Raw genomic sequence first — 21,681 nt, forward strand, 5'->3', positions numbered from 1 at the left:
CGTTTTTGTTCATTTAAGGTTTGACTGGTGCTCTTTTATTTACATCATCTTGTGTCCTCTTTCTCTGCGATGGAGTAATGGCACCCAACTGTACAACTGGCATCTCCGACTGTTTGTCTTCATGCACTCAACTCCAAATATTTGCATAACATTCATGAACATAAACCCCTTTAATTTGTACTTTCTTTTGATGACTTTAACATAATTGATGATAAATTTCAATGGAAACTTGGCATTCAGTACAATTTACCTCCACAACGAGAGATCACCGCTACTGATCTGTTTTTACTGTTTCTTAATGAAATCAATTGGCATCTTATTCATGTTAACAGCTTCTGCAACTCCTTGTGTATGTGTGAGTGTGCATATGAAAGTGGCTCCTGTTTTTTCTTATTTCTGTGGCTAGATGACGAGACTTGAGATATTCTGCGTGCTTCAGAACAGGTGGACTCTCCGTGACTCTCTCTTGAAGTCTGGGAAATATGACAACGTGCTGTGTGTGAAATCTCAGTTTATTTGTGAATATGTTTGTCAGGCAAATCAGGTTGCACTACACACATGCAGGAAATATATGTCATCATGTATGGGGACTTAAAGTTAGTGGGTGAGTCTTGTTAAAATTAAACTCAGCTCAGTGTTTCCAAGGACATCTGATTTTTGTTATTTCTGTTTTCTTTCATAGATAAGATTTTATTTCTGTCTGATGGTTTTGCCAAAATGTTTCATAAAAGCCTTTTAAAGCTAAGTTTTTAGATTTTACAGGTAAGTTTTTTTTTTTTCTTCCTTTTTGAAAGCCTGCAATTGAAAAACATACAGTAAACAAACATGGATGCAAACATGCACCAATAAACAAAACAGACTCTGTGTGTGTTGCTGGTATAATCCCTGTAGAGTGCAGCTGACCTTCTGACCCCTCTAACCCACACAAACCTACACTGTATAGCCACAGTACTCGCTAATCTTCAGGGATTTTTGATGTTTAATCGGGCAAAAAAGAAAACATGAGGTGATATTAAAATGAAAAACAGAGCGACTGTACAGCAAAGAGACAGAAAAATAATGAGTCTGATCATGGTAATGGTATGTATATATAGCACACACATAGAACATGTTTGTACACAGACGTTTGGCTCCAAAATACACTTAAGTCACAGAATGTCCACAGATAATGAACGATAAATTATATCCGACTGTGTGTGTGTGTGTGTGTGTGTGTGTGTGTGTGTGTGTGTGTGTACGTATACACACACACACACACACACACACGAGTGTATCTCAAAAAATTTGATTATGGAAAAGTTCAATATTTTTTGGCAGTTATTTCATTTTCATATAAGTGAAAACTGTATATATTCTAGACTCATTAAATGTAAACTAAAAACAAAATTAAAAAAAAAACGTATCTCAAAATATTATATTAGAAGACCGTCGATGAAAGGGCTGGTTGTTCACAGGCTGCTGTATCAAAGCATATTCATGGTGAATGGAAGGGCGAAGTGTTGTCAGAGAAGGTGCACAAGCAACAGGGATGGCCTAGATTGCATTCTTACTATCAAACCACTCCTGAACCATTGCTCAGTGGTCCGAAGTCCTCTTTTCAGATGAAAGTCAATTTTGCATTTCATTTGGAAATCAAGTTCCCAAAGTCTGGAGGGAGTCCGAAGATCAAGGACTTGACACCTGCCAAAACTACTCAAAACTGGTTTGCTGACCATGATGTTACTATGCTTGATTTGCTGGTCAACACGCCTGACCTGAAGCCTATAGCGAATCTATGGGGTATTATCAAGAGGAAGATGACACACACCAGACTCCACAACACAGATGAGCTGAAGGCCACGATCAAGGTTACCTTCCACAACACCTCAGCAGTGCAGGCTGATTGCCTTATGTGTGTGTATATATACTTATTTGTCTGTCTGTCTGTGGGTTCATCAGAGCTTGTGTGCTGAAATAGCTGCCTGTTCCTGTTAGATACAGGGTTGATTAGAGTGCTCTGACTGAACCATACAGTAAAAGTGAACCGAAACAGTAAACAACTATGGAAATTTTATAATTGCAAATCACCCATCTGCATTATAAAAAAAACTTTTCATATCAGTGCATATTAACAGTAACATATACACCGATATCAGTATGTCTGTGGCTGACCAAAACCGGCTGTCGTGCGTGTGTGAGTGTATGATCGAGCTTTGAGGGTAATCTGAGTCAGAATTCATTGAAAAGTTGTTTGGTGTTCGTGTGTGTTTGTGTGTGTGTGTGTGTGTGTGAGAGAGAGAGACAGTGTGTGAGCATGAGGTGGATGTGAATGCTAAATCTTTTTTGTAAAAATTAAGGCTTACTGTAAGCAGATTCCAAAAAGCTGGTATTAAAGTGGGTGACCAGTCACACTGTGGTTGAGGGTTGAAACAGTGAGCTGTCGCTTCAACCCTGCAGCCTGTTCGCCGATCGAAACGCAAACCCCCTGCTGGGTTTAGTTTGATTAAATGTAGATTGAGCCCTGAGCTACATTTCAGAGCTCATTATAGTGCTGCAAAGTCTCAATCCAAAAGATGATGGCTTTTCAGGGAGCTGTTCATGAGCTCAATCCGTTCGTGCTGAAAGTGAGTATGTGTAGAGAATGAATCTGTGTGCAGTCATCTCTCTTTCACTGTCAAGGTGATGAAAGATTTTTTAAAAACTATTTTATCATCCAACGTGTGACTGTTAACTACTACTGTTCACTGTCAATTGGAGACGTAATAGAAAAATGCTAGGTAGTACTATGATGATCTTTATTTCTTATGGTTGTTTTTCTGCCTGTTTACTAGATTATATTGTTATATTTGTGTATTTTTATTGTTTTATTTTTTAAAAAACACCCAGTGGCAAACAGTCAGCACACCTGAATTCAGATGGACAATGTACAAAGATGACGTTGAAACGCTCCTGATTTATATGTGAGTGTGTGTCACATTCACATAGCGGTGCCGTGAGGTTATTGATTTATTTTAGATTTAAGACGCTGTTTTAGTGTCAAGGTTGAAAGCTTGGGTTAAGTTTAAAATAAAGGTTGGGTTGGACTTGTGGTCATATTTTAGATTAGAGTAAGCCTCCAAGGAGTTAATGAGAGTCAAACCAATATCCTCACAGGCGACAGGAGCAAGTCTGTGTGTGTAGTTGCTCTCACCCTGCTGGCTGGGCTCTGGGTCCTCCTGGTTCTTTTTGACGGAGAGGTCCAGCGGGCCGTCCTGGTCGGCCATGAGAAGCTTGCTAAGGACAGGATTCTGTGCAGAGGCAGCAGCTGTACCTCCTCCTCCACCATTACTGGCTCCCGTTCCGTTGCTGCAGGCAGGTGCTGAGGCAGCAGCGGCGGAGGCGGAGGTGGGGCTGTGGCCCGGCCCTGGGGTCGGGGATGGAGAGGAGGAGGCTGATGATGGAGGGGAGCTCGGCGCGGGCGGGGGCCCAGGTGGGGAGCATGGGGCCGGGGCCGGGGCCGGGGCCAGAGACGCCACTCTCGGCAGGCTTTGGTCCTTCATGACGCCGTTGGGCAGGGGCGAGTCGTCCTGAGTAGTTTTTGAGGTATATTCGGCAGCGAACTGGCGGATCATTCGCTGCATGATCTCACGAGCCACTAGAGGAATGTGAGGTTCTGAGAAACGTGGGAGGTCTAGAAAGAAACAAATCAGAGGAACAAACATGTCAGCATCCCGTCCTCCAGGAACTTGTTCAGTCATGCCGTGTTCAGTTTATTTATCCCATTTCATCCTGAAAATGTAATCCTGATCCTCTGCTGAAATAATCCAAAAATCACTCAGAAGCGGCGCTTAATCCTGCCTATTGACCATGATGAACGCACCATGATAGTGTGTACTGCAGATTATTGCCACTGTCTCCAGCTTCTCACGTTTGACTATTTGTGACATCGCCGTTAAGTGAGTATCTTTCTGTTTTGCACTGTTGGTCGAACAAAATTAGCAATTTGAAGACCTTGTCTGGGGCTTCTGGGAAATTGTAATGTGCATTTTCATAATTTCTGAATCATAACTGAAAGATTAATGGCTAATTAAAGTAAGATTATGATTATTTCAACTCCGGACAAGCTGCAAAACAGCCAAAAATTTAGTTTGTTACTAAATCAGATAGTATCGCGTCATATCATACCATTGAGTGTTGTACTGTACTGTCAGATATTGGAAAATATCCTTTTGTAATACACCATACAGCATAGAACAACCCTGGTTCAAAAAAAGTTGGGACACCGTGTGAACCTTGTATAAATAAAAGAACCATTTAAAAGTGCAACAAGTGCCAGGAGACCACTAATGGTCTGGGAGGAAATACAAATGTCAAAACCAGACTTTCCATTATTCCCTGCTGCGACACAACAAACCCACACCAAACACTGGTCACTGATCTCATTGATTAATGCACATTAAGCAAAACAGCGACAGTGACGACACGTTTGTCATTAATGCATTAATCTGGCATTGTCCCAGATATGTGCACTCATCCCTTTCTAACCAGGAGCTATATTATTTGGATACATTATGTGTGCCACCGAGTCAAACCCTAAATCCTCCAAACAATACATGAGCCCAAATATCTAATCCCAAAGCTATGCTGAAATAATCCAAAAATGACACATATTCTGCACTGTATACACAAGCAGCCCTTAATCCTGCCTATTGTGCAAAGTTAAGGCACCATCATATCAGTGTACAGCAGGTACATGCTGGTATTTTCCAGCCATACCTCACACATCTGCTTTCCTAGCATGCTTCCTGTTTTTAACTCTGCTTCTTCCTCAGATTATGTTATTTCCAATTATTGCCCAGTTTTCTCAACTCATTTGCATCAGTTCTGGTTGTTTCATAGCTTGAATACTATTTCATCACACTGTGTGCTGCAAGTAAAGGAGCAATAAAAGCTACAAAGTAAATGTGTAACAAATACTGTAAAGCCACTGATGATTGTTCTTCATTTGAACTTTTGAATCCTTGCGAGCAAACAGCCTGAAGCTCTTCTAAGTGTGAGCTCAAGACTTGAGGTGACATCTTATTTTGTGTTTCTGATCATATTATGAGGCGTAGTAATAATTAACAGTGTTATCAAAACAAAATTACAAAGTGTTTCACAGATGATTAAAACCACCGTGACAGTTAACACTAGAAATGCCAGACATGAATAAAAAACTGGAGCAGGAAAACAAAGAGGTAAAGACAAATTATGTCAAAGCCTGTTTGTTCGATGAAATGTTTTAAAGACGACACAAAGCTCCTCTGAAAACAGAAGAGAAGAAAATATCCTCCTACATAAAAACATGAACTCCTTTAAGCGATATTCAGTAAAAACATGACACTCACAAGAAAATGTTAGAAGTGTATTTAGGCATGTGTCACAATTCTACTGAATAACAATCTTTTGTACTTTTTAGAAGATAAAATCAGTTTTCCGTCAAACTTGCTATTCAGCCGGCTGAAAGGTTGGGAAAAACTGTGCTGACCAACAAAATCAATTTGAAAAACCTTAAAATTCAAGGAAATATAGAAACTACCTAAGCAGTTTTTATTAGTCCTGTATTTGGCATATATGTGCTTTTCATTTCTCATTTCATTTCTGCAAAGCTATGCCAAGACCTGTGTGGAGGTGTTGTTGCCATTTGTTATTTATGATAGATTGCTAATCCCTTGCTCCTATTATTTGACTTCTGTGCTCCATCTAGACGTCGCACTGCCTTCTTCCTGCCATCGAAATGATTTTATTGACATGGCAATGAAAGAGCTTAACTGCATACTGAAGTGTCTGCTATGTGTCAGAGCCCCAGCACATTCAAGCATTTAATACATTGAACAAGTTATTCTACTATGTAGGCACACTGTGCAGCCTTTTGCACACTCTGACGCAATCGAACAGGCCTTGAATGCTGAAACCCAAGAAGCAGGTTACTTTGCTGGAAATGTGCCCTAATTATACCGCTCCATTTTGACAGATGCAGGTTTCCTGCTGCCCCCTTTGGAAATCTCCTGGGGGAACCCCAGCATGCAGTGACTGCGTGTGCTGTGCTTGCTAGGAAATGGCCGTTGTGTAACTGTACAATGTTGTGCCAAGGTACACAAGAGGTCTCGCCTCACTACAACAAAGCCGAGTAATTTGGCAGCTGCATTTTTTTTGTGAAACATTTCCTTGAGTAGTTCAGGAATTCTGCCGTCCACCCTGAGAGAGGAAGCTTCACGAGGTAGCAAGCTGACAGACGCAAATGGCTGCAGCTCACCTAGACATCTGTCTTAGTGAATGCATGTTGATTTGCTGTGTGCGTGTATCACACGATCTGCAGTACTTCAAGTTATTATGCAAAGGGAATCAAATTTTAATGGATGGATGTTACTTGAAATAATTGAAATTTGTTGCATTACTTTTAATGCTGAATTTACAACACCACGAAAACAATTAAAAATGGATTGTCGATAGTGTTTCAAAAGGTATGAAATGTTTGCCCCAAGCTAGACAAAACAGTTTAGTCAGATTTTGTAAGGGAGTTTTGGGCCTGTATGTCACCACAAAGGAGCATGTCAGGTGGAGCGTTCTGGAATCGCAAATTATGTGCAGTGGACTTCTCTCCCTTTTAGTAATTAACATTACTCGTTCATGGGCTTACCACAAACACAGTGCACTACAGTATGCACAGATCAGTGATGTTCATGACAGCAATTTTACATGACAACTTATTCCTTCATGTTGGTGATTGTGCACTTGTTTGTGTGCCCCACTATGTGCTGATCTGTTACTGTATTACGTGCTGTGTAAGTGTGTGTGTATGTATGTGTGTGTGTCTCATCATGCCTGTGTCTGTCTGTGTGTTTCTCTGTCTATATATGGCAGCTCCACAGGCAGCTTTGCTTGTGTGAGGGAAGCCAGATTGATTGGGGCCAGGCATTGATTGGGCAGACATCTGCTTCCTCCCTCTCTCCCTCACGATAAAACACAACACAAGCTACAGTCTACCAGGCTCAGCTCTCCTCAGTCACAAAATAACTGCCTGCCTCGAGCCAGAACATGATACACTATCAGTTTAGAGGAGATTATGGCAACTCAGCAGATATTCTGACTCGGAATGGGTGATGATTTGAGACATGCGCCAAAGCTGATGGTGCATGTAAATACAAGCACCAGAATGACAGTTAAAGCAACATTCATGGTCATCCATCACTTTTGAATGTGAAACCAGGACCTGGATTTCTTTTAGTTAATAGGTGCACTTAGTTTGATCAGCACCTACCTAAATTGAACACAACTGCTGAATACAACGCCTCTGTGATAAATCTTCCCTTAATGGAGGTTATAATGGTCAGTTTTTGCTGAACCTGTTTAAGAGACATGTTGATCCAACTGTATGGTCATTTTAGAGAAAGCAGTTTCTGGTGCAGTTGAATTGTATTGTGTTGTACAGACAGGTGCTTCTATTACTCTGCCTAAACCTGTCTGTGTAATGCAATACATTTCAGCAGCATCATAAAGTATATCCTGTGAAATGATTATACACTGCTCAAGGTTACTGTAAGTTTGCATCAAGCAAGGTGTGGTTTTATATTTGGCTCTAATGGGACTCGTTACAGTTAGTCCTACAGTGAACTGGACTCCCCTGGTCTCATGTTTGGTTGCTAGATAGATAGCCTGTATACTCATGTCAAACATTTTTAGATTCTGATTAGGACCCCAAAAAAGCTCTGTCTGGCTCTGATTAACACTTTAGTTGTATAGTCGTATCTGTGTTCATCTATTTTTGCTATGGCTGCAATCGTCCTCCTTGGGAGAACATCCACAGGTGATACCACTTCCCCTAGTTTGAAAGTCTGCACACTCCCGGATTTAGCACAAGTTTCTCACCATCAGCTCTGTTTAACAGTACCATGTAAAATAACCTTCTACAGGGTTTCCCACATGGCCTCTCATAGTAATGATGGCACTGTTAGTACAGGTCGGAAAAGTGGGTCGGCCTCTCTGGCCCAGATCTTATCTGATTTAGGGTCTACCTGGAGGGTAGAAATGTCTTTGTTCCAATTGTAAAACTTTGAAAAAGCTACATGTGGCGTCCCTCAGGAATCGATCCCTGGTCCCCTTTTTATCCAAACTGCACAAACTGTCAGAATTATGCAGATGACACAACTTCATACATCATTCTCCATCAGAGTCTTGTGTCCTCCCTGATCTGATTACGTATGCGTATTGAAGTCCTCAACTTATCTATCTTATACTTATACTTATCTTATATCTTAGTTACTTACTTATCTTATTCCCTTGTAGGGACCATTCTTCAAATCATCTTTGATCATTCAAAATCTCTTATATTTACTGATTTCCCCCGGGAATTAACCACATTTGACTTAACTTGTCTGAAATACACCTCTGGACATCCAAAGATATTCCAGATATTTATGACCAGAGGGAATGTGGAAATACGGAATGAAATGACTGATGATACGTGTTTGTGTTACCTTTTCTGTGGAACACAGCATTGAGGAAGTCTTGGGCCTGTCTCTCCAGCCGGCTGATCCGAGACTGCTCCTGTTTGAAGTCTTCACACTCCGACAGCACCTGGCTGCCTCCACCGTTCTCTACACTGTGCTCCTGAACACACAAACACAGAGACAAATGAGTGAGTAATGACCTGTTCTGTCAAAAAATGAACTCCTCGCGCACCATTACATCAGTGCCTCCACCACTGGTCGTGTCATCACATCCAGCTGTAGATCACCATGGTTCTGCTCAGCTCTATGAGCCAAGAAGATGTGTTGTAGCTGCAGGTACATGCAGACCTCTCCATATTTTGGCCCCAGGTGTATAGGTGCACATTTTTTCTTCCAGCCAGTTGAGAAAAGGTGGAGGTCTTCGCTCATAATGAACTGTCCTGTGGCTGCACTGCACTCTGATCTATTGGTCCTGGTGACACTTAGTTTCTCTGGCTAGAATTCAGTTAGAAATATTGATTCTTTTTTATTTTAAACATCCCCATTCATAATTGTAGGGCTGCTGCTCCAGATTATTCTCATTATTATTGATTGCAGTGATATAAAACAGATATCCTGACATATGAAAAGGTGGAACCAGTGAATGAAAATGACAACCAATAAATAATGGTAATTAAAATGGCTTTTAATTAATTTTCTTTTGATTGACAAGTAAGTTGATTGATAAATCGTTTCAGCGGGACATAATTGTTTGACATCCTTTAATTGTATATGTATAGATTTTAACAGCTGAAGAGACAATTGCCAGGTACTGATACCGCCAATTTTAAGATGGTGCTTTAAATTGTATTTGTTTATTTTGGTGGGGCAAAATGTATCAATGACAGACTGGATTACTGTGGTAATCCACTAGTATTTTAAATGTCTGGTCTCTTACAAATTGCTGTGAAGTCACATTTTACGAAGAGGAGGGATAATTAGGCTGCAATGCAGAGCAGAGAAAATGTATGTGTGACCAATAAAATTAAACAACTGGGAGAAGTGATGGCAAGTCACAGCTCACTTCTCCACTGAGGTGCCGTTGTTGGAGGCGGGCCTTTTTAAGCTGACAGCCAATCAGCTGGCTTCCTCAGGATATCCAAGGTATTGAGCCTGACGAGACACGGGGGTGCCAATGAGACATTATTATGAAATAGACAACTGCTACGAGGGAATGTGATTCAAGTCGGCCTCTGAATCAGAAAAGGGATTAACACGATCATTAGTATTAGTTGTGATGAGTATGATGCCATTGTCTTGTCAACACTAACCACGGAATTTGAGTGTGTGGCTGTTTGCGTCAGTGGAAAGAGACGAAGCAACAATCAGATATAAGAGTGTGTTTTTAAGGCTTTTATTATTCTGTCTGCTCTCTCTATCTGCGGGCAGTTTGCATGGCTTCAGATCAATGAATCAATGGTTCCCACCCACTGAAGCTCCTCTGGCATTTCACAAACAAGCAGAGGGTAATAAGAGTGAGACAGAGAGAGCTTTCAAGCCCTAACGGATGAATAAAAGATGGAAATACTGTTGAGTGAGGAGAGAAATACAATTAAGGCTGCTGCAAAATTTGTTTTATTATTTGCCATACCATGATTTGCACACTATGAGTAGCAAACATAATTATTGACCAGTCAGACAATACTGTTGAAAAGATCTCCTATAATCCCTGCTAGGCTTTGTTTAATGGATTTTGCTCTGTTGATTGATTTAGATTGTTTTGTTCCGTTCCATTGTCTTATCTGTAATTACTGTATTACATGCAGGCGCTTCGCTGGTGTGCATCTTGTACACATATTCAGTGACGTCACTGAGCACTGTAGCAATGTGTTGTTACAAGTGTTAACATGGCTTTATTAGCATGAGCGGGGAGAGACTGGTAAAGGGACGTGGAGACAGAGAGAGACAGATGGGGGTTGGTGGAGGGAGTTTGTGCTGACACAAGGATGTTTTTAGGAGACAGATGGCCGACCCTGGAGGTCAGACTGAGGTCAAGTTGAAAAACAGGCAACGGACGAGGGAAGGACGCCCCCTCCTAACTTCCTTCCCTCCCTTATTCACTTGTCCAATCGCATCCCAAAAATAAAGGAGATGGAAAACATGGAGAAGAAGTCCTTAAAAAGTACTCTGAGTAATGTAAAGTGGGAACATAAGTCCTCATGTGCATGAAGACCATGTGTACAGGCAAAAGCTCCAGAACGAGAAGCGAGTAAGTGGACCTTGAGATGGTTATGCAGCACATATTCTGTTTCTGTTAAATTGCAGCCATCATCACATTTGTGTTTTCTCTTGGTTGGCAGCGGCACATGTTCCTTTGTCTGCGGCAGAAGATGCAGATGCAGGTATCACATGCACGTGCTATCTGTATGTGCATGAAGCACCAGTCGGTCCAATAAACTCATTATTATTCTTCTCTAATCACTTTTTAGCCGATGAGAAACTCTAAGAGGAGGCACTAGTCTCACTAATTTACACCCGTGCCATCATCCTCCTCCCCCTTCAACTCACACACACACACACACACACACACAAACACAAACACAAACACATACATATACACACACCTCCAAATCATTATGTCACCTTCCTTTCATAAGCTAAATTGGGGTCAAGACAGTGATGGTGAAACAACACAAACAACACGTATGCAGGAGGAGGAGGAAAGACAAAGATGTGGAGAAAGCTCAAAAATGGCAGCAGACTAAAACACAGAAAATGTGAGGACAAAAGAAAGAAATGACTTCACAAAAGTAACACAATCGCTGCATTTGGCTGGAGGCAGAATTTGTCTCTACTCGTGAAAAATGTGATGAAAATGCACTTTGATTCACATTTTACTACATGATTTACATTTTATTTTATTTTGCTTTTAGCCTGGAAATCTGCCTACTAGCACCTTTAAATTTGCCAAATCAACATATTATTTCTCATTTGTTTAATCTTCTGGGTTTAAGCTGTCTTTGAGTCACTGTCAATTATTACCATAAGCTCTTAATGAGCTGTAGTGGTGCTTAGGGGACTTTTTGCCCTGGGTCTTGCCTGTGAGGCTTCATACAGACTACCTAGACTTTTTGCTGAAGGTTGTTGACGCAGAATTCTGCCTGACATGAATACCTGCAGAAACCACTTAGGGTTGAAAGATGTTTCTCAAATAGGTTTTTCAGGTTAAAAAAAAAAAAAAAAAAAAGATTTTAATTTTCAGTTAATATTGTCCTGAAGATACACTAGAACAGAGCATCAGTCAAAAATGAGACAGTAAAGCACAGCTCTCTTTGTAGTAATGCAAATATGACATCTATCCGAGTAGTGTTTGGTATCTGTGCGTTTTATTATTTGCTCAATTCAGATGTTTTGTTTAGATTTATTTATTTATTTTTAAACTTCGTTGTGTACTGCCACTTCTAAAGCCAAACCCACGCCCTTAGGTCAAGCATAATGGAGAGAGAACTGCTAATAACATATTATATGGAAATCACTGGGAACAAGAGGAGAATGTGCAAAGTTCACACTGAGGAGCCGACCAGTGCGGGTCGGTTTGAACTTGAACCTTACTGCTATGAGGCGAACACTACGAGTTTCTGACAGCTCTGACATTACAACACATGTGGTGAGACTCATGGTCATGTCTGATGGGGACAAAATGTTGTGACGTCTCTTACCTTGACTTTCTCGCGTCTTAAGCAGCAGAAGAGACAGTTTTCATCGAAGGACCAGTCAGACACTTCCTCAGGCTCACAGTCTGGATAAGAGAGGGGACAGAGAGCAGTATATTAAATCATGACTCTAACTCCCGTAATCCCTCAGTATTTCCAGTGGAGTTTTCAGGCCTAAACAGACATCAGCAAATTTGCGAGGTTGTGGTTTAGCTTGAGAAACTGTGTTCTGAAGGAAATCTGTTGGCAGAAATGAAAAGAAATGGCAGAGATTTTTTTTTTTTTTTGTCCTTTCAATTTGCGTCCATACTTTGTGGTTGTTTTGCACTACGTGTGTTTGACTCTTGCATTAGTTCAGTTTAAGTATCCACACGCAGGTTGAGTCTTAAAACCAGCTGTAAATGAGGCGGGTGTCAATGAATCAAAAGAGAAATTGTCTGTTTTCATTCAAAAACCAGTCAAGCCTGCAGAGTGACAACTGAGGGCCCACAAACCACAACAACGAACACGTTACAATAATTCACTTTTAATTACAGCCAATGATTAAATTACAGCGATGACTAACTTCATATGTCAAGTATGCTGTGCAAAAACGAACCACTCCCGTGATTGACAGATGAGCTCAATTCGCTTTTGAATACATCGTTGCCTAAAGACCACAAACGTTACATGAATGTGTGTGCGTGCGTGGATGTAAATAGGACTGTATCTGTTTGAGAGGTATTCATGCCCTAAAGCCCTGTTTCCGAAGAACTAATTACCCCTTTCCAGGACTGCGTTCTGGTGAACATGTTCAGTGGGATGAAGGAATTCACTGCTGTCTCCTGATAGTTCAGCTGCTGCACATCATGAAGCTGAAACATCCTGCTTTCGATTCTCTGTGTCACAGCTGTCCTGTCTTTCTCCGCCTGGAGAAGTGAGCAGAGCCTCTAGCTCTAAAGGTGTGTTTAGCCTGACTATGAATGTGATGGCAGTGAGAAAACAAACAGAAATCATACTTAAACCAAGCAGAAGTTAAATCGAGCAGAGGTTTATCTATCGTCCCGTGAAAACATTAGATCTTGGGAACAATAAACCTACAAACAGCTATCCTGTAGCCCTTTGTGCACAAATAAATTGCAACAATTAGTCAATTAATCAATCATTCCAGCAACAGAAAAGTAATCGGGAATCAATTTTAAGGAAAAATCTGTCAAACACTCTAGTTGTAGCTTCTCCAAATTTTCTTTTTTTCTCTTTTTTTTTTATTAGAGTTTAATTAGAGCTGAATTTCTTTGGGTTTTTGACACAAAACATTACATGACAACAACAAGGTCTCTGCTCTATAATGTCAAAATGGTGATACGTACAGAACCCAACACATTTTCCCAAACGATTCACCAAGTAAAAAGCTTTCAGATTGATTGATATTGAAAATAATCATTCGGTTTGTTCTGAAAACAAGGGAAAGTTTGCAACGTGACAAAGTGACAAACCAATTCCACATCCAGCTGGCTCAGTCCAAATCATCTTCAGTCTAAGTGGGCAAGGGTCAGGGTCGTGAGTTTGTGTGTCAGTCTGTCTACTATCCAAGTGGATCCAAGTGGACTCCATAGCAGCTCTGACCATGGACGTAATAATGATGGGAGAAAAAGATGGTGAGGGTGAACTGAAGTGAGGAAAAAAATGTATTGCTGCTCCTTCACTGGTGGAGCATCATCATCACACCGCTGCTGGTGTTATCTCGACTGCATCGGCTCAAACTCTCTTCTGTTCTGACTTTTTTGGTCACGGATTTTCTTTGAAAATCAGTTGAGGTTTTCAGACTCACAGGTTACAGATTTGTGAAGACTTTGTGGTTTTAACAAACAAGTGACTGTTTGGGACTAAGCTTAATTCAAAGCCAACTTACAAAAACAAATATCTTCATTTTACATCGTAAAAGTGCAACAGACATCACATGTCTAGAGGAGAAAGATTTTTACATAAACCTTGATTTAAATTTTTACAGACAGCTGCTTCATGCAGACTTAAAACAGGCAGTAATCAAACATTAGTCATCAGTGGTCGCTCATATCATTATTCATCCTGTGCTTGTGGGCTTATGATTGATTCAGATGATGCCAACTGTCAGTTCAGGTTCACTGAAAATCGTTTCAGTTCTGCATTGTGTAGTCGCACAGGTTAGATACATGTGCAAGTCTTCATCCTTCGAAATGTAAATGCATTTCATCAACAGAGCACCCTCTGAACTGAGACAGAGAGGAGACTGCTGTTGACTTGGTTACAGCTGAGCTGTTGCCATGGCGCTACACTTCCTTTAAAAACCCTCAGTTCAGTCCAAAACCACATTACCACAGCGCAACAGAGAAATACATGTCTGAGAGAGAGATGCAGTGAAAGAGAGGAAGCAGTGAGGAGAGGAGGAGAGCGGGAGTGCGTTACAGACAGGTGGAGGAAAAAGAAGGTTGGGTCAGCTCCACAAAGAGAAAGCACAGAAACACAATAGCACAATCAATACGGTCACAATATCCTGCGAACATACAGCACGTATATCACATCATCTCCAAAAGGTCACCTTTTCAGCAGCTTAGAAAAACAGCTGAAGGAGCTGACTGTCACTGAGCACAGCAACCCCGTTCACACAGGAGACCTGTCACCTGGACACCTGTCGTGATTTCAGAACTTTAACCCATATTTCTGTTGGGATCAACAAAGTCCGTGTTTCGCTCTGATATACTAAAAGAATCTAGAACTTAACACACAGAAACAACTAAGTATTAAGTCTGTTCAAAGAGGAAACACTCGTACCCAAATCCAAGTGTGTTTGTGGTTTCATTTACTCTTCTGGTGGATTTCAGTTACTTGCTTCTTCTTCCTTTGACAAACACTGACATGAAAAAGGTCACTTTCACATAATTACTGGATTTAGTACTGCAGCTGTATTGGTTTCATTTCTGCACAAAACCAAACTTGAGCTGCATCATCCACCACAGTGAACGTCATGTCTGTTGTATTCTGTATCAAAGTGCAATTTTGCGATAAAAGATCTCATTTTTATGAGAATTATTATTGTTATGAGAATTACAAGATGCACAAGTCATAATTATAAGAAGAATCTAATTTCTTTTTATTGTCTTTGCAATGCGCTTCCGTAGAAATGCAACATAGACTCTTCATATCAGTCTCAAAATGCATTACCAACAATAATGTAACAGTGCAATGCATTAATGCAGACTTGATGAAGGATTCCACTCACACTCAAATGAGTTTCAAGACTCTGCTGACTGCTTTTCATTCTCGACAGATATGAATGAACACCGATGGCTGTCCAGCATGCATGTGAAACAATGGTCAAAAACAAGATATTCAGATGGTGTTTCATTGATTTTTAATGTCCAAAAATCACCAATATGATGATGATTTTAAAAACACTGACGACTTCTGCAGTAATTACAAATCACAAGAGGAACCATGCCAGGTCTGCTGGGTCACTGTGCGCTCGATAGTTTTGTATCTGAAACCCTTTTTATTCCCTTTGTGGCCCTGTTTGTGTGTGTGCGTGTGTGTACGAGCACCAGTTCATACATGCTGTGTTCCTTATAGTACAGCAGATCTCATCTCTGGCTTGTCCAATCACAGCCTACTTTCCTCTCACATTCCTGTGAGACATGCGACAGATAAACAGACATCCTATTACTCTTCCTCTCTTCCTCGTTTTATCTCCGTCTGTCGCTGTGATGAAAAGGTCAAAGGTGAGCTGTGCTTGAACTCTGAGGTTGTGCCACTTGCAAAATTCCTGAGAAGGCGCCAATTAGCTCCAGTCCCACTGCTAATGTGACCCCCACCCTCACAGTAGTCAAGTTTCTGTGTGTGTGTGTGTGTGTGTTCGAGATCTCGAGGAGGATGCTGATATTGTTTACGTGAAGCTTTAAGTGTGTGTGTTCCTGCTCTACAGTCAGTGTGTTTAAATGCACTTTAATTCTAATTAATAAGGTTACAGTTCCTGCAGCCTGGTTTCTTAGGTAGGTTTCAGAAGAAAAACACTAGAAAAACACTAGTATCCAAGACAGTGAAATACAAAGTCTGACTAAAACAGACACGTCCACGGCTGAACTGCATCCATAATAAACAAAGCCCGCCATGGCACTGCACCATTTATTTCATTATCACTAATACACTTCAAGCAATCCAGGCTTTGTTTGCTTTCTGTTTACTGTGTATAGCTGGTCAAAGACAAAATATTTCAAGCAGCAGTTGTATGGAGTCTGATCGACTGTAAACATCAGGTCTTAGTGCTCGGAATTCGAGCAAAGACGTCGTTCTTAAATCGCAATTTCCTACATTCAGTGTTTTCAACAAGTGCTACAGAAGTCAGTCTAAACCAATTTGTGCGGCCACAGACAGAAATAGACCAGAAAGCAACACGTTATGTTTTAATCACAATTACACACAAATCTTTTGAACAAATCGGCTCTTTAACCAACAAGATTTGCATGATAGCACGTCCACCTTTTGATGGTGGACTAGAAGGACTGGCACACTGATGAAGTGGAAAGGATTTCAAGATTTTAATTAAAAGTTCCACCACATCAGAGTTAATTGGACGTGCTGTTCGACAAATGGATGGCTGACAAACAACGTACCAGGGTCGCTGTAAACGAACACGGCATGACCACGTGACCACTGACTGACTGGCTGCAGCAAAGGCAACGAGCATGTGCACATTCTTTAAACAGAGGGCCACAGGGAATTCTGGGAAATGTGGGAAATCGCTAATCACTGATGCAGAGGAGGATAAGGCTCCTTTGAGGGTAAATAATTTAAAAATCAGGCGTTTTTGCTTAAAATGTGTTAATATTTCAATGCCACAAAATGTAACTTTAATGTTGTTGCTCGTCTATGAAATCTAGCGTTGTTGGTGTCGCACGAAGCGAGCGAGTGCCTGCTTTGCTCGGAGAGAGAGAGAGAGAGAGAGAGAGTACATATGTGTGGAAGTGTGATGCATGAGTGAAAATGACGTAGACAAGCCAGAAATATTCTAAAAATGCCTTAAGTCGGTGGGGGAGGGGTCACATGACTCCAGGACACCGTAGTGACCTGGTTTCTCGGTGGTAGGAGGAGAGAGAGATCTGGGTGTTTGGGTGAGGTTGGTCTTCTCTGAGAGACAGTGAATCAGATTCTGTGACAGTTTTGGTGGCTTCTACCATTTTTTATGGTGTATGAGCTATTATTTCCTTTATATTATATATTTCCTTTCCACAGGGCTCTCGGGCTGTATGCAGCATAAATAACATACATCCATAAATACATGGAGTTATTGCATTACGGAATGACTTACAGATAAATGAATGCAAGAATGCAAACACACAGAACGGCTCTTATGGCACAGGGTTGAGGTGTTTTTGCACTTCACCGAGTCTTAATGATGAAACCTAATAAACAGTAACGAGTAATGACTTTGTTTTTTATCATGCTGGCATCACAGCTGATGATATCTGTCCACCCTTTCTCTAATGATTCTCTGAGCTGCCTCATTTTTTACAGTGGACAACAGGTTAACTAAAAACTGAAAAATACAAAGAGCCATTTTATGTGTGAATAAAAATTATTCAAACATAAAACTCCATCTGCGGTGTCGATCTGGAACATCAGCTGCGACCTTTGTAGAAAAAGACAAAACCAGAGCGGACAGACTGGTTATGAGGGAGGTCGGTTTCTGGTGCTCTGACCGGCTGTTTTAGCAGGTTTGTTTTAGTTGCTTCAAAGCTGCTAACAGGTCATCTGTCAAACTACTAATTCACAAGAATCAGAGCGTCTCTGTCCAGTTGAGTCAAAGAGACCATCAGAAACTAGCTTCATTCACTTCAGCTGGTCCATGCTGTGTGTGTGTTTTTTTTTTCTGTTTAGTGGCATCTGTCAGGTTTTTCCAGCCTCAGTTGTAAATTAAACATGGTTGTTGTGTGAAAGAATCATACTGTTACGCAGCCTAAACAGTTTATTCTGTAGGCATGGAATTAAACACAGATCAATAACCTGATGGGGAGAAGCTGATTTCTACGGAGCCCGGGACCTGACACGGGGAAAAAATAAATAAATTGTGGCCACGATATAGATATAACGTGCGCACGAAATATTAATTCGTTCCCACGAAACACTAATTTGTTCCCACGAAGTACTAATTTGTGGCCACGAAATAAACATAACGTGCGCACGAAATACTTATTTGTGGCCACGAAATAGCTATAACGTGCACACGAAATATTAAATGATAATAATATTATTCCTGGACAGCTGGGTAAGCCAATCGAGCGCACCTTCTCTGACAGAGGCGCTAAACAACGATGGACAGGGATACAGCGACTGAGTTTTACTTTAGGCTGGGGATGAGCTACATAGTAACAGGATGATACAAAGTCGGGTGAGACGGCAGCTACCCGTTGTAGTAGATAAAATAACTGTCTAAATGTGGGACATATCGACAAGATATTAACAAAAACATAATAAGAAACTTACCTTGAAGACATCCCGTAGGCTACTGAAGTTTAGGTGCGCTCGATTTGCTTACCCAGCTGTCCAGGAATAATATTATTATCATTTAATATTTCGTGTGCACGTTATAGCTATTTCGTGGCCACAAATAAGTATTTCGTGCGCACGTTATGTTTATTTCGTGGCCACAAATTAGTATTTCGTGGGAACGAATTAGTACTTCGTGGGAACGAATTAGTATTTCGTGGGAACGAATTAGTACTTCGTGTGCACGTTATAGCTATATTGTGGCCACAATTTTTTTTTTTTTTCCCCGTGTCAGGTCCCGGGCTCCGTAGATTTCCTCATTGTCTTCTGGGTTTATTCAGTCTCACACTGAATACACAGGATAATAGATGAAGAGTTGAGCTTCTGCTGGAAAAAAAAAAAGAACCCTCCGTGCAGAATAAGGATTTTTAACACTCCATGCAAACTGCTTTCCAAGTTTCTGCACCCTCATCATGCTGTGAGCGACAGAGTCACCGTAAACCAGACTGTTTTATAAGATCATCAAAACATGATTTAAGACTATTTGACCTCTGAATGCACGCTGACCACTGCTCATTCGTCCTGTTTTGTTTTGCTTTTGCTTTTGCTGTTTTAAGTCTATTGTTGTTGAAGAGATTTTGAATCGCAGTGGGAATATTCCTGGTAAAAATAAAGGTTCAATAAAATAAAAATTTAAATCAAATGTGAAAGGCAATCCACAGAAAATCAAAATCAAAGTCATTTCAGGGCTTGTAAACAACATTAACGGCAGAAAGACATTGATGTGTTTTTCATGTTCACTGTTTTTTGTTATTACCATTTCATTAACTGTAAATCTTTTTGTAATTCTAAATAAAGATTTTACACCACAATATTATATATTTCTGCTGAAAGTTGTTCTCTATTTCTATAAAGTGTTATCTGCAAATGGATATTTGTTAGTTTGAGTGTTTGAACATGTTTACCTTGGAAAAAGGTGATATCTTTGACTAGTCCTGGCCCAAACAAGCCTTCCAAGATGCTTTCAAAGCCTGTGAAAAAGAGAGGAGATGTGAGATTAATGCAAGCTGACATGTTTACCATTGAAACAACAAATGACAGCACCTGAAACACGACGTAAAACTGTAAAAATAGAAAACAAAAAAACAAATACTGTCATACAGGCGAAAATAACCCCATCATCGTCTTTCAAAATGCAGCATTTACACAAAGACACAGAGACCGAATTAAAGGAAGCGTTATTTTATGTTTTGAAGCATGAGGAACATAAATGACAAAGTGCTTTTCCCGGTGGATGTATTTTGCTGATGCACCGCCTCCACTGCTCTCCCCCAGCAGCAGCAAAAAACAAAAATGACAACAGCAACAACAAACTGTTTGTAATCTGAAAAATCATGTGAATTTACATGATTTTTCAGATTTTATGAAAACTGGCGGCAATAATACAAACACTAGACATTATTGTGTGTACACAAAGTCACATGTGCACATGTTCAGACAATGGCATGGAAGCTCTTCAGGCGCCTGCACACACACACACACACACACACACACACACATACACACACACACAGACAATAATGTGTGAGCTCAAAAACACATATTTACACATGCATACATAATAGACAAGGCTGTGCAAAGGCTTTTTGGACACACACAAAACACACACGCACACACAAACAGACACACACCGAAATATCTACAAACACAACGCTGACTGAGAGCTTATTATGCACACACACAATAGACACACACACTCGTGTACCCGTACAGACAGGGTGTAGAAGAATTTATTAGTCACTATGCACAAAAGACTCGCACACGCACACACACACGCTCACACACACTCACACTTGCCTTTCTTTACAGCTCTTAAAGCAAATTAGCGCTTTACCTCTAATACAACAAGCTAACGTCACTCACTTTTTATTAACTGTAAATACCTTCGTTCAGCTGTTGCTTGGCAACCACATACAGAGAAACACAAATATATACTGCAATTTTAACCCCCCCCCCCCCCCCCCCCCCTCCACAAAATGGAAATGGAGGCAGACGGAGAGAAACAGACAAAGACACATGTAGGTGTGTGTGTGTGTGTGTGTGTGTGTGTGTGTGTGTGTGTGTGTATGCGCAGTTTTAAGTATGGAATGGAAAGGTTAAACAGAGCACATGTAATCAGACACACACAGAGTTCAAGTCTAGCCACTTGTCAGGCCGCATACTTTACATTGCAGGAAAAGGCGAGCTTGATAAACAGCCTGCATGGAAATGTATTTCTCTACTATAAAATCATTATGGCTAACCTCATGACAGCAGCAACACCACTTCAGCACCGCTACGAGCAACCAATAGGGGGGAGGTCAGATTCAAGGACCGTGGCTTTCGGCCCAATAACGAACGATGGAAAAAAATCTGGTCAGTTATGAATCAACAAGGAGATGAAAATGCTGAGCTTTAATTTGAGGATGTTTACATCCCCGCCAGATGAACAGTGGAGGAGCCACAGCCCTTTAACACTCAGTCTACAGATCTGGGGAACAGGAAGTAATTAGACAAATTACTCTAAAGTGAAATTTGAATCTATTTAATATTTACTGTCAAAACCTTGAATAAAAATCTCCAACACTCCTCAGCTAATATGGATGTAAGCAGCCTTAAATTAAACAACAACATTTTAACGACATAGTTTCTGGTTTCTTTAATTCGATTGCGTTCATTTGGCAGATGCTTTTCTGTCCAAAGACTCTTTTCCTGCTCTCAGCAGGAGAAAGTTGCATGTAGCCGCGACAACACATTCACATCCTATGGATATTAAATAAACTATAAGGAAGAAAGTGAAAACAAGCACGGAGCGTTATAGAGACTATAGCAGAAAGATCGAGCTCATGTCGAGGTTAAACTCGAGCTGCAGTAATTCAGCAGCGTTGTGGTCACGTGTCAGTCAGCTCAATGTTGACACAAACACTGCAGAGGAACAGAGGAGGCAGCTCGACTAAATCTGAAAACACACCTGTGCTGTCTGCTCCAAGAGAGCGATTCGCACC

At 40.8% G+C, this 21,681-nt stretch overlaps 1 protein-coding gene across 1 annotated transcript in view; it reads right to left on the minus strand.

Annotated features, from left to right (window-relative positions):
* The window catches only part of lcor (ligand dependent nuclear receptor corepressor), a 77,203-nt gene that overhangs the window by 11,580 nt on the left and 43,942 nt on the right, over positions 1 to 21,681 (minus strand). The window contains exons 2-5 of the mRNA XM_076728035.1: positions 19,603 to 19,668; positions 12,146 to 12,225; positions 8,475 to 8,607; positions 3,170 to 3,649 (exon numbers count right to left, since the gene is read on the minus strand). Coding sequence (XP_076584150.1) covers positions 3,170 to 3,649; positions 8,475 to 8,607; positions 12,146 to 12,225; positions 19,603 to 19,668 — 759 coding nt within the window. The remainder of the gene's footprint in view (positions 1 to 3,169; positions 3,650 to 8,474; positions 8,608 to 12,145; positions 12,226 to 19,602; positions 19,669 to 21,681) is intronic.

Source organism: Chaetodon auriga, chromosome 4 (assembly GCF_051107435.1).
Source record: "Chaetodon auriga isolate fChaAug3 chromosome 4, fChaAug3.hap1, whole genome shotgun sequence".
NCBI classification, from domain to species: Eukaryota; Metazoa; Chordata; class Actinopteri; order Chaetodontiformes; family Chaetodontidae; genus Chaetodon; species Chaetodon auriga.